The sequence below is a fragment of the Choloepus didactylus genome, chromosome 1, assembly GCF_015220235.1.
Source record: "Choloepus didactylus isolate mChoDid1 chromosome 1, mChoDid1.pri, whole genome shotgun sequence".
Classification (NCBI taxonomy): Eukaryota; Metazoa; Chordata; class Mammalia; order Pilosa; family Megalonychidae; genus Choloepus; species Choloepus didactylus.
Window position 1 is genome coordinate 123394703 of NC_051307.1, and position 13246 is coordinate 123407948.

The following is a 13246-nucleotide window of genomic DNA, read 5'->3' on the forward strand; positions in this document are numbered from 1 at the left end:
AAATGCTTGATTGGATAATTTCTATGGAGGTGTCACCCTGCCCATTCTGGGTGGGTGTTAATTGGATCACTGAAGTCATATAAAGGAGTTCACAAAAAGAAGGACCTCAGAGCAGCTAAGAGTGACATTTTGGAGAGTAGCTGCAGCTAAGAGAGGACAAAACACCCCAAGAGCAATGCCATTTTGAAACACAACCTGGGAACAAGCAGACGCCAGCCACGTGCCTTCCCAGCTTACAGAGGTTTCCCTGATGCCAATGGCCTTTCTCCAGTGATGGCACCCTTTGTTGATGCCTTACCTTGAACACTTTATGGCCTTAAGACCCTAACTTTGTAACCAAATAAACCCCCTTTATAAAAGCAAATCCATTTCTGGTATTTTGCATGATGCCAGCATTAGCAAACTGGAACACCCACCCATCAAGTTCTTCATACCTCTGGGCATTTTATGCCTTATTTTTCTGCTTAAGTGCTTTTACCCTCACCTCCTCCACCTCAAAACCTTTTACAGGTTTAGTTTGAACATCACAGACATGTCAGGCAGACGTAGATGCTGCTTCTTTTGTACTCCCTGAGGTCCCTAGGCATTTACGTTCCAGGATTTATCACATTTGTTATACACATGCCCATCTCCCCTAGGAGACTATGAGTTTGTAGGAAATGTCTCATATCCTTAGCACAGAGCTATTCAATAAATTTTTTTCTGAGTAAAAGTCTCTAAGATATTGAGATTCTGCCACCACCTTTGAAATAATGGTTGTCACAATCACTTCCATTCATAACATTTTCTTTAAGATATTAGCAAAAATAATCTCTTGAATTAAAATATAAGGAAGGCCTCCCTTATATTAAAAAATGCCAAACTATTCTTTGAGATGTTTGCCTTATTGCTGAAAATTTTATCCCATTCTGGGATAAAAAGGAAAAACAAAGACTGTACTCTTTCAAATTCTTGAAGAAAAAATTAAAATATCATTAAATTTCTAATATCTTTCTCCCTTAAATTTTAGGACTCTTTTAATATATTTTAAGAACAAATGACAGAATAATTTATATCAAATGCTTCAGGCAGCCCTCTTTCCACTCACCTTCCTCATCTATCCATTTCATGGTGAAAAGCTGCTCACTGTCAAAAGAACACATGTCTCGAACCTCATTACAAAGACCCTCAAAGGAGATTGAAGGTTCAAAATGTGTTATCATGATATCCCTGAAAAAGAAAAGGAGGTTTAAGTTTGGCATTATTATTAAAACTAATAATACTTTAACGTAATACTGAGCACCTGACAATTTGATGGAATTTAGCTATTTTGTCTGTGCATTAACTTGCATTGCTTTTAATAAATTATGATTTCTGCAAAGTGAAAAACAAATATCAACATTGAATAATGACATAAAATATTGGATGTGTGCGAAATCTTAATTCAATCTCCCCTCCTAATTCAAGAAGCTCACCACAACCACCCTGACAAATGGTAGTCCTACTTTTGCTTTAATGTTAGTTTATCAGCTTACTCCTTTGTGAGGCATTCCATTCCACAGATGAACAGCTCCATTACTGATAAGTTTCCACCTTACATTTAACTGAAATCTGTTCTAACCACTAATCCAAGAGCTCTTTTTCCCCCAAAATTTACCCTTAGTCCAAGAGATGGCCTTTCAAGAATTTGGCATAGATCTGTCATGTCCTCTCCCTTGGATTTCACTCCCACAGCTTGGCCACCCTAGAATCTGTCAATAATTCTTCGTATGGTATGATTTCTAGATCTCATATCTTTAGTCCAACCTTTTCCCAAGAGAATTCCCTTTGTCAAAGTTGGCTTTAAAATATAATTCATAGTTTAATGTAGGCACTCAAAAAATGTAGGACATAAATGTGTATTTATTTTTGTATTAGTGTTAGATGAGCAAAATTATTTAGATAAATCCAACTGAGCTAATCATTGTAAGACTTAAAATACTGTGAAAAACTGCAACAGAATATTTTAAAGCAAAGCCCTGGGGTTTCTCCCAGGGAGTCAAGAGAAGCTCCACAGCAGCCACAGTGATCCTTTCAAATGTAAGTCAGATAGATACACTGAATTTCACAAACACGATGTAGTGATTCCTATGTGTCAGACTCTGTTCTAAGGATCTTACAAATATTAACGCAATTTATACTTCCTCTCTCCAAAGTCTTCAAAGTCCTTGGCACTCAGAGTAAAATCCAAAGTCCTTACCAGGAACTACAAGGCCCTGTGTGACCTGGACCTGGCTACCTCTCTGACCTCATGTCCTACCACTGGACAGATAAACAAATGTTTATAGTTCACCATCTTCCCCAGCTAAACTGTAAGCCTGGGGAAGGCAGAGGCTTTGTTTTGTTCACTACATTTCTAGTGCCCAGTGCAGTACCTAGCACAGAACAGGTATTCAATAAATATTCATTGATGGATGGATGGAAGGAAGGAAAGAAGGAAGGAAGGAAAGAAGGAAGGAAATTACAATGTATTAGGAACTGCAAACAGGCACGGGTAGTTGTAACAGAGTAGGAAATAAGAATTAAAAATTTTAGCATCTGCAAAAAAAGTTAAATATGTAGTCTTAGGGGCTATAGAAGGTAAGCAGAGAGTGAAGCAGGCACAGAAGGCCTGTTCTTGTTTATCATCCTTTTTGTAAGGAGCTCGAATTTTTTTTTGTTTGTTTGTTTTTGTCTTTTTTTTAAAACCCCTGCCTTTTACTCTCCTGCTTTGGCTTTCATTGTACTATGATTCCCTGGTTCTCTTTCTGATGTTCTGAACTCTTAAGTCTCCTTTTGTCTTCAATCACAAGACATCCTTTATACTCTCTCTCTTATTCATATTCATATTCTCCTTCCTCCCTTCCCCTTACACCTCCCCTCTCTCCCTCTACTCCCCCCACCACCACCCAAACTAATTCACATTCAAAGTTATAACTATTATCTATATGTAGGGGTCTACCAAATCTCTAATTCCACCTCTTTGTGTGGTATTTTAGATTCCTGATAATCTGGTTCCAATTTCTATTCTCAAATTGACCTAGCTATTCCCAACATAAATAAGAAAAGTTTTATTGACGCAAGATTTTCTTTCCTTCTCTATGCATCTAATCATACCACTTGACTCTTCAAGAGTGTAACATTTACATAAACATTCATTATAAATATTTTAATCACTTTAAAGAAAAACTTATGAGTTAAAGAATAGAATAATAGTATTATAAACCTTTACAAAGTAAAAATTAGTTTTAAAACTCAGGAGGTGGAGAAGTAAAAGGAAGTATAAATTAAAACATGTCTTTATTTTTCCTAGTGGAGAGTTAACATACCATCTAAAGTTAATAATTAAACGTTTTTTAAAGTATATTATTTAAGACTATAAATGTAGCCACAAGAAGAACTAAACATAGGAGAGAGAGAAGGCCATATAGAAATGCTAAACTCATCTTTTTTATTGATCAACAGATACAATAAAACAAAATTTTAAAAGTGGTTAACTCTGGGTGGTGGAACTAGGCATTGGGGAGAGGCTGGAGGTAGAAGAAAAATGTGCTTTGTACTTAAGACTATTCTGAAGAGTACAGATTATTATTAATTTTTCTACCATGTAAAGGTATGACTTCATTATAAAATTATTATTTGAGTATTTTTTTTAATTTTAAAAAGAAAATAAAAATAGAAAATTCCTTCTTCTAATGTCAATAAAAGAAACCTGCTTAACTTAAATCGATCTTTCTTTCAAAAGTACCCTCTAGGTTATTCATATGGATTAGGAAAATATATTTTGGAATTAAATTAGGAGAAGGAAGGGCTCCAATAGACTTTCCCCAGCAAAGAACAGTATGAAGTTATCTTTTTTAATGCCAAGGGAAATAAATTAGTATGATCTGACATCATCAATATATGACTTCCTTATTAAGGTTCACATGAAGTTAAAATTAACACAAATGTAGCCATATTGAAATAATAGGGATGTTACAGAAATCTCATTTTTCAAGAGCTAAGAGATATTTATCAGAACATACATATATTTTAAAAACATCTGTGTACCTAAAGAGGCTCACTGAAAGAGTTCTGCCTTATCAACTGCCACTCCTTAAGTTCCAGGAACTAAAACATTTAGGGGAGTTTTATATAAACACTTCTCTAAGTAACTGGAAAAACACCATGTTCATACACTTCACAATCACCAGATCCTTATTAAAACACCAAAGCTAAAAATGAACTGCAAAACAAAGATACTACATTCTAAAGGTTTAACACAAATTATGTGCAGCAGATTTTTTTCTGGCTTTAACTTCAGGGTTAGCATACATTACCTTACCACTAGTCTTCAAAGAACACAGTCTGATTCACCACAAAAAATTCCCAAGACGATAAATTTAGATACAGTTTTAGCTTAATTTTTTTTAAAAATCAGTTTTCAACTTTGCTATTGGGCTTTAGAAGACAGAGTGCTTTAAGAATTCATTATGCTCTTAGGTTCTAAAATATAGAACCTAAAGTTTTTCCTTAGGACTAATTGTTTTTAAAAATAAATCTGAAAAAAAAAATAAAAAATAAAAAAATAAAAACATGCAGTCCTGCTATCTCAACATAAGCTTTTTCCCTAAATTAAAAATAGTTTATTCATGGGAACTGCTATCACCAATATAACAATTGATTTAGTCAAGAATCATCTATCCATGGATGGTAAAATCATTGGGAAAAATGTTTTGGGAGAACAGAATATAGTCATACAATCTCAAACTATCACTCCTCAGATTAGTTATTTATAATAACAGCAATAAGGAATAGAATGAAAAATCCGGCCGGCACCAAATTTTTCAAGAAATCAAAGTTAACATCACTAACAATAAGACAAGCAGATATCACATGCCTCCTGACATGATGTAACATGCAAGATCTATAGGACAAGAGCAGAGACTGCACGTTATACATTCCCTCCCCAATACTAGCATAATGCCTGACACTTTGTACAATAAATGTGTGTTGGATAAGAATAACATTATACATAACATCTGTTCTCTCCTATAGCACTTCCTTTCACTTGCCAAGCAGGAATTACACACCTGGGCATCAAATCTGATGCATCTCTAAATCCAGGACTAGAGTATACTTCTGAAAATCATAATCCTAAAATTTATCTGGAAGAAAAAAACATACAAAAATAGCAAAGAAATTTTAGAAATCAAAAATTAATGAAATGAACCTTAGGCTTTCAGCTAGCAGGTGGCCAAGTGCAACTTCTTTGGGTTGACCAGTATCGAGGTTCATCCAACACCAACTGCCTCCCCCAGGGGGCCCAAGTTCCACAACAAGATAGACCAAAGTTGTATACCTGAGGTGCACCGGTGGGAACATCAGTGTCATGTCGGCCCTGGCCCCCAAGATGAGCCCCCAGATTTGTTTCCAAATTAAAGGTTGGTGATGACATCACCAAGACAACTAGTGACTGCAAGGGTCTAAGGATTTTGGTGAAAATGACCATTCAAAACAGACAGGCCCAGATTGAGGCAGTAACTTTCTGCCTTCGTCCTGATCATCAAAGCCCATATGGAACCAGCCAAAGACAAAAAGAAGCAGAAAAACATTAAGCACAGTAGAAATATCACTTTTGTTGAGATTGTTAACATTATCGCATAGAAGTGGCACCAATCTTTAGACAAAGAACTCTCTGGAACCATTAAAGAGATTCGGGGGACTGCCCAGTCTCAGGGCTGTGATGTTAATGGCCACCACCCTCCTGACATCATAGATGACATCAACAGTGGTGCAATGGAATGCCCAGCTAGTAAAATATTTCAATAAAGGATAACTATATGATAAAAACTAATAATAGTAAGAATGAAATGGGTCTTTCCATAACATAACTACAATATAACAAGAATTAGTCAATATAGTATGTGCAAAAATAGATCGCCCCCAAAATTCAATGGGAACAGCAGAAAGTATTACGCACATAGGAGAAATTCAGTATAGAACAAACTTGTCATTTCAATCAGTAGTGAAAGAACAACTTATTCAATAATGGCATTAGGATAAATTTTGAAAAAAAAATTAAGCTGTATTGTACATTACTACACAAGTAACTAACCCCCAAATACCAGATTTATTGAAAGATAGTCACTTAAAAAGCTACATACGTAATTTTTTAGATGGGAAATATTTTTAGATGGGAAAGCATCTACCTAAGACAGCAAACTCAGAAGTCATAAAGGAGGGGGGTAAAATAACAGGTTTGATCAAATACAAATGAAAAACTCCAGACAAGCAACAGATTGGAGAAATGCTGGAAACTTGTTTTTTAACAGAGAAAAATGTCAATATTCCTTCAATAAATTAATAAGAAAACAAAAAATAATCTAATAGAAAAATGGGCAAAAGCTATGAAGAGAAAATTCAGAGGAAATAAAAAAATGATACCCTATAAAACGATACTTGAGGAAAAGTTACCACTTTTTTGTCAATTCAAAGGACAAAAATTTTAAAGACATAAAACACAATGGGAACGCAAGGAAAAAACTTCAATTATACACTGTTGTTGGGAATTTAAATTGGTAAGTTTTTGGAATACAAGACCAAATGTTTAAATGGGCATACCTTTGACCATGTTAGCAAGAATATATATTATTTACAAGGATGTTCCTTCAGCATTATTTATAATAGTGATTTAATGAAGACAACTTTAAATGTTCATCAATGAGAAAAAAGATTAAATAAAGTATGGCTTATCAATAATGTGGAACACAATGTGCCAACTACAAAGAAAGAGGTGGATCTGTATCTGAATATGGAAAGATGGCCATGAATTTTGAAAATAATCAAGTTGCAGAAACGTGTAGAAATATGAACCCACTTAATGGAAAAATCAAAGACAGACTATATATATATTTAAAGATACATTGATAGGTGTAGAATATACCAAACTGTTAACAATGGCTATCCCCAGAAAGTGGGAAAAGTGGGAATAAGAGGCTACAGAGAGAACTTTCCACTTTATGTATTTCTATAGTTTTTGAATTTAGCTTTAATGCCTTCATTTGTGATCTGGATTTGGCCATGGATAGCATATTTCTTTCCATCCTCATTCTTAACCACATTCCTACATAGGTCAGCTGTCATTCACAGTGCTTGGGAGACAAAGTAGGCATACAATAAATGATTGTTCAGTTAATTCTGGCTATCTCCACCTGAAATTGGAAATTCAGTCAATTGTTCCAGGTAATGAATTACCTTCTTCCACAAATCTCCACCTTCTCTTCAATGGAGGTCCCACCCAACCCCAACTCTAGTATGTGTCTTTCTCTCTCTCTCTTTCTCTCTCTCTCAGTAGTTAGATCCCCCTCTCTCCTTCACAGGCAATCTATCTCTAAGTCACATTACTTCTACCCTCTAAAATCACCACTGAATCCATAACCTCTTTTCAATCTCTTAGCATCTCTTACCTAGACTACTTCAAATACTTCTAGGTTAGTCTCATCCATCTACCACCAATCCATCTCCCATACCAGTTCCAAGAGTGATCTTTCTAAGATGCAAATGTGATCAAGTATCTCTCTTGTTTAAAACCTTCACCAATGAGAAAAAGTCTGAACTCTGCAATACAATAATCAAGTGTCTTCAAGATCTAGCCCCTGTGAACTAGCTTCACTTTTCATCAGTGCCCATTTCACACTTTATGTCCCAGTAATACAGACTAACAAATATGGAACTAACAATCAAATGGATCTTAGTTCCCTAAACAACACATCATACAGCTCATCAATACCTGGAATCATCCCCACAGAACAGTATCATCCAGGAGGCAAACTCCTGTTTAACCTTTAAAAGCCTCAGACATTTATCCTCTAGGAAGGCCTCCCTCACCCCACATTCCTTCCCAATATTCATCCCTGCAGGTATCTTACACACACACACACACACTCATAGATCAAATTTAATCCTTTATTATCTGTTTACAAAATCCACACCCTCCCCACCCCCTCACCCCAAGTATCAGGGGTACAACCTTTTATTATGTACCTCTACATTTCTGTGCCTTCTTAGAACCTCACGTCTGGCTTATAGTAGGTGTTCAACAACATTTGTTAAACTGAATTTAAACACTCTTTATATGTGAAATTCCAAGCATGACTGGAATTTTAAAAATTCATGTTTTAATTAGGCTTGTTTCAACCATAAAAATCAGACACTTAAGTTACCTTAAAAAGGTGGGTAGGAGTTGCATTAGAAAGCTGTCATGAACTAAGGACCTATATATAGGGAGAATTGTTCTGTACAGAGCTGTTTCTTTCTCAGTTTCTGCTTACTCGGACCTTAGTTTGCACACGATCCATCTTGACCTCTCCAGCTCTCCCTCAACTCTTCAGCTTCAGTTCCCACTGCTAACAAGCAATTTATCTCCACACTTTCTAATTCAAATTTTTGAGGAGGTTTTTTGTTTTGTTTTTGTTATTTGGCCCCAGGCCACCATGTTCTAGTTTTCTTTCTGGCCAAGCTGTGGAACAACTGTCCTAGAGTTAGGTGTCATGGCACGAGCTCTAGGACTAGATAACATTCCCCCCAACCGTCAACTCAAGGTACTACTTTTACTTCCGTAGAACCACTACTGAAGTATATCACTAAAATAATTATGCAATACTTTTAAAAACAAGTCTTGCCAAGACTTGTTCACGGTAAGAAAAGTCTTGCACACTTCTTCACAGAACCAGGTATATATTCCAAATATGGAAGGAGTTAATGGTCTTTTTCCTTTGGATTGTTATAACTGCTCAACAACAGTGGTTTAAAAAGCATTCTTACAAGCTTTTTGTAAATGTAAATAAATGAATAATCCAGGCATTTCCTTGTTAAATTCTATAACATTATATCAAGCTAAATTTATATAAGGATAAGCAAATACAAAGGCAATCTATCACTAACTAACAAAACCTGTTTCTCATCCTCCAACCAACACCACCAGGTAATGACTGAAAAAGGGCATGCACTGAGAAGCTCCCATGGGAGGAGACCGGTTATTAGCTGTGAGACAAGCATTCTAAGGTGGTCTCCAATAAAATCAGATTCTTAATACTATTAATGTCCTGCTTAAAAAGCTAAAAGAAATAAAATTAAATGTTTGTTTTATCTAGGGAGACATCACATTTTCACTAAAACCAAAATTAACAGAAGAACAGTATATACACATCTTTGAAAGGAAAGGGCAATTTATTTTAAAATTTTCTAAAAAATTATTTTGGCTATTCCAAGATTTAACCATAATGGCCATTCAGACATCTGAGGGAAAAGAAACTTTTTCAAATGCAGATAGTCTACATTTTTTGAAAAAGGGATTTTCTATTTTAAAATCAGATAGAAGGTACTCTAGTTAGCCAAACTGTTTATTAACTATCCTGTTGGTGACTCATTTTAGTTTCATCTGTAGTAATAAGCAGCTATATAACATCACAACTGTCAGTTTGACTATTGTTAATAAACACATAATCTTAGATCTAATTTCATAGGACAGAAATTGGTACAATTTAGAATGCTGATGTTTCTTTAAATGCTTAAAATGAAGGTGCTATTAAAAAGCCTTTCTTGAATAAAAAACACTAAAGGGCAAGGAGTTAACTGTCTTTTCTTGGCAAAAATTCACAGGTTTTGAAAGATAAAATGTTAACTTAAATGTCTTAGAGAAATTTTAGCCAAGCACTTAAAAGGCTGTGTCCTTATTCTCATCTTTAAAAATTGGAGTAATAGTCCCAAAGTACAGCAGAATTTGCATTTTATCCAAAGGAGAAGCTAATAATGATTTTATTTACTAACTAGGTCTATTTACATATGCCAAATCAATAAGAATGGGAAAAAAGGAAGGAGCACTAATTTCTCTCTCTTTCATAGTTGGAGTCACTGGAAGTTATCCAAATTTAATAAGTCAAGACTTTGTATTATTGAAAGTTACTAATAAAGGTAACCAGGAGAACTAAAAATTATAATTTAATAACCAAAAATTGAGAAGCACTGGGAGGAGAGGAAGCAGAAAGTAGTGTGTACACAATTTCTCATCTTTCAGGGGAAGGAGTCAATAGTTACTACCTAAAGTTGATAAATCACAAAATAGAAACACAACTTGTAAAGTAATAAAAGGCAAAATTTCCAGAAAAAGCAAAAATAAATTGCCAACAGCGGTTATCTCTGGAAGTTGGAGGGATGGGACAGAAGACACTTTATTTTATATCTCTGCAAGATCTGCATTTTTCTATCATGTGCACGTATTCATCTTTTAATCTAGTTTTTCAGAACTATCAATAGAAACCTTTTCTTAAAAAACTAAAAAAGAACATGTACTATATTTCATTCTTTGCACCTAAGAACTCATGGACTGTCAACTTTATAAAATAGAACACACTTTAAAGTGAAATCTCATCTATCAAATAAAAGATAAAGCAAAAGTTTTCCCCACAGGGTAAAGTTCATGGCTGACCATCCTCAAGCCTGTGACAACTACAAACTTTTAAAAAAAATCTACACACTGCTTCTGCGTATTGTCTTAAAATCAACACCTACTTGATCAATTTAAGTAAAAACACGAGTATTGTCCAATACAACTCCAGTAAACTACTCCTGAATAGTCAAGCTTTCTTAGCAAACTAGCAAGTCCTTACATTAAACCAATAAGATGTTTAGGGCTTGTATTTTCTTTGAAATCAAAACAACAGAGGCAATTTGAGATTTTTCTGTCTTCACTGATCCTCTCAGGAATGTAAAAGTATGCACTGAAGTTTCAACCTTGAAGTGCTGAGAGTTTTTTTTAAAGCAATTTACTTTTGCCCGGATAAGCAGTAAGATATGCGAAAGCAGTTGGGTTTTCTGTTATCCCTTTATCTCAAGCCTTTATGTCCACACTAACATTTCTAATGTTCCTAAAAATAGTTATCTCAAAAAATTTTTTAAAACCACAATTCAAAGGAAGGAGACATCAGGTCACTGCTGAAGAGTAGAATTTAATACAATGATCTTAGGGATGGATTATTTCTGGTTACAACAGGAGTTACAACTTAAGTAGTAATATGCATAAAGATCATAAGAATATGACTTGCACCTAGCTCGTCCTCTTTTCACCTTGCAATATGTCACCCTATAGGATGGTTCTTGAAGCAACGCTGACAAAAGGTTCAAGACATTTTAATTTACTCGTATGCAACCTAATTTTGGAGAGGCAAAAGTACTTAATGCACATCTCTGAAAACGCATCAACTTTACTTAAAAAACAACTCCTATGTCTGATATACTGGCGGCCTGACCATAGTCCAGATACACTTCGTGAACTCTTGTACAGCGATAAAAATAAACCTGACTTAGAAAACGGGAGACTTTAGGCCTGCTGTTAATTGAAAGGGCCAGCTAACTGAACCAGTCCGGTCTTCCAAGCCCGTAGCAAACCGAGTTAACTCAGGCACCACTCAACTCTCAACCCCAAACACATCCAGACTTAATGACGTAAAAACCCTTACAAATCTCTCTGTTGGCGAGTCTCAGGCACCCACTAGGTGCACCTACTCTATCCAAAGGGTCCTTCTTCGGAACCTCTCTAACGCCTCGTACCCCCTTGATCCCTGGGCGCCTCGCACCACACTTGGGGTGCCCCAATTCCCCGATCCAGATCATTCCGTCACCCACCCAGCTCGAGCCACATACAACACCTCCAGCCCCTCTCCCTCCCCTCCTCCAGGCCAAATCGAGCTGGTCTTCCCCTCCCCGCCAGTTCCCAACCCTGTTCCGCGCCACTCACCCGCGGTAGTAGGCTTTCACCCGGACCTGGTGAGAATGGTCTCCGCTGCCGCCGCCGCCTGCGACCGGGTGGGACATGGTGCTGCCGTCCCTCTGGGTCGGCATCTCCTCTCTCCCCCGCCTCAACGCCGAAGGTCGAGGGAGCGGGGGACGCGCCGGGCGCCGGGCGGGACTCCGCCGCCCGAGCCTTTCGGAAAGCCGCAGCCACCCGCCTGCCGACCTGCTCTTCCAGCCTGCGGTGCCAACCCGAGGGTCGCCTAGCCTGGGCAGCCGGAACCGCGCGGCCCCTCCCACCGCCCGCGGCTGCCGCCGCCTCTACCGCAGCCCCAGGCCAGCGCTCCTCCCCTCCTCTGTCCCTCCCACCTCGCTTTCTTCAAAGCCCATATTCCCGGGTAGGATAGGCGCAACCATCAATCCAACTCAAGGAACCTGAATGCCGGCCGAACCATTTTTATAGAGGGCATGGAAAGGGGGGAGAGAAAAGGGGAGGTGCTAGCCATCACAACACAGACGTCGGAAGGAGGCCTTTCTTGAGTACTGTGACTGAGAATAAGCGAATGTTTAAGCAGCTATCGTTCTGTAAAAAAACGTGTCTCTATAGAGAAAATGGTAGGGGATAAATGCTGCAGAATCTCATCCCAATTTCTCAACTTGGTCGCGCCCTTAGTAGGCCGACTTGGGACTTGGAGTAGATTTGCCGTGCGGGATTCTGGGACTTGGAGTCCTCGTGGCATTCTGGGACTTAGATTCCTTACGTGCAGAGCGCGGAGTCTTCTCGCTAGCCAGTAGATCTCCGGAATGCGCCCGAGTGGCGATGGTCCAGGAAATCTCGAATCCAGTTTAGGTTTCTGAGGACACTGGAAATGATTGGGCTACCGCACGATTTAGTCTTTGTTCTCTAATGAATTCTCACTTCCAATTGCGTAAATCATCTATATTATACAGTGCCTCCTTTGGAAACAATACTTTGGTTTCCCGCAGCATAGCTTGTTTTATGGAAAGAATTTAATAATATATGTGACAAATGTAATAAAGGAGGAAACTCAGCTAGGTAAGATGGAAGACGGATTTTTTTTCCTTCGCAGTTCCCGTATGATGCTATTGTATAGAACAGGTGCACAATGAATACTTATTCAGTCAATCAACCAAGTAATACATTAAAGACTGATTAGTATTTGTTCTGTCAACACCGGCTAGCCAAGGATTACAAGGATCTGTTCTTGTAACCCAGCTTCTGACTTTCTGGTATTGACACTGTCACTTAACTTCTACAGTGATTGCAGGTAGTAGCATGAACCCAACCCCTGCATCCTGGTACCAACTCAGGCTAAAAAAGTCGTAATAGTCAAATATATAGTTTTCTTTACTATGATAAAATGGGTTTGGGGGATTGACTCATTAGAGTTATGTGACGCTTAGCCTGGTGTGACATCCTTCAGCTGCTTCAGGCTTGGATTATATATTCTAATAAAAA

General features: G+C 37.4%; 1 protein-coding gene and 1 pseudogene across 3 annotated transcripts in view; one reads left to right on the forward strand and one right to left on the reverse strand.

Moving 5' to 3' along the window:
* Positions 1 to 12085, reverse strand: part of PRKCI (protein kinase C iota) — an 83200-nt gene extending 71115 nt beyond the window's left edge. Inside the window, exons 1-2 of one of the 3 annotated variants that reach the window (XM_037840911.1) lie at positions 11774 to 12085; positions 1088 to 1209 (exon numbers count right to left, since the gene is read on the reverse strand). In XM_037840911.1, the coding sequence (XP_037696839.1) occupies positions 1088 to 1209; positions 11774 to 11877 (226 nt within the window). In that variant the 5' untranslated portion in view covers positions 11878 to 12085. Of the gene's footprint in view, positions 1 to 1087; positions 1210 to 11773 lie in introns of those variants that run through there. The other 2 variants (XM_037840918.1, XM_037840916.1) reach the window with 2 other exon arrangements.
* On the forward strand, positions 4873 to 5808 carry LOC119509976 (annotated as a pseudogene).
* Positions 12086 to 13246: the final 1161 nt, after the last annotated feature.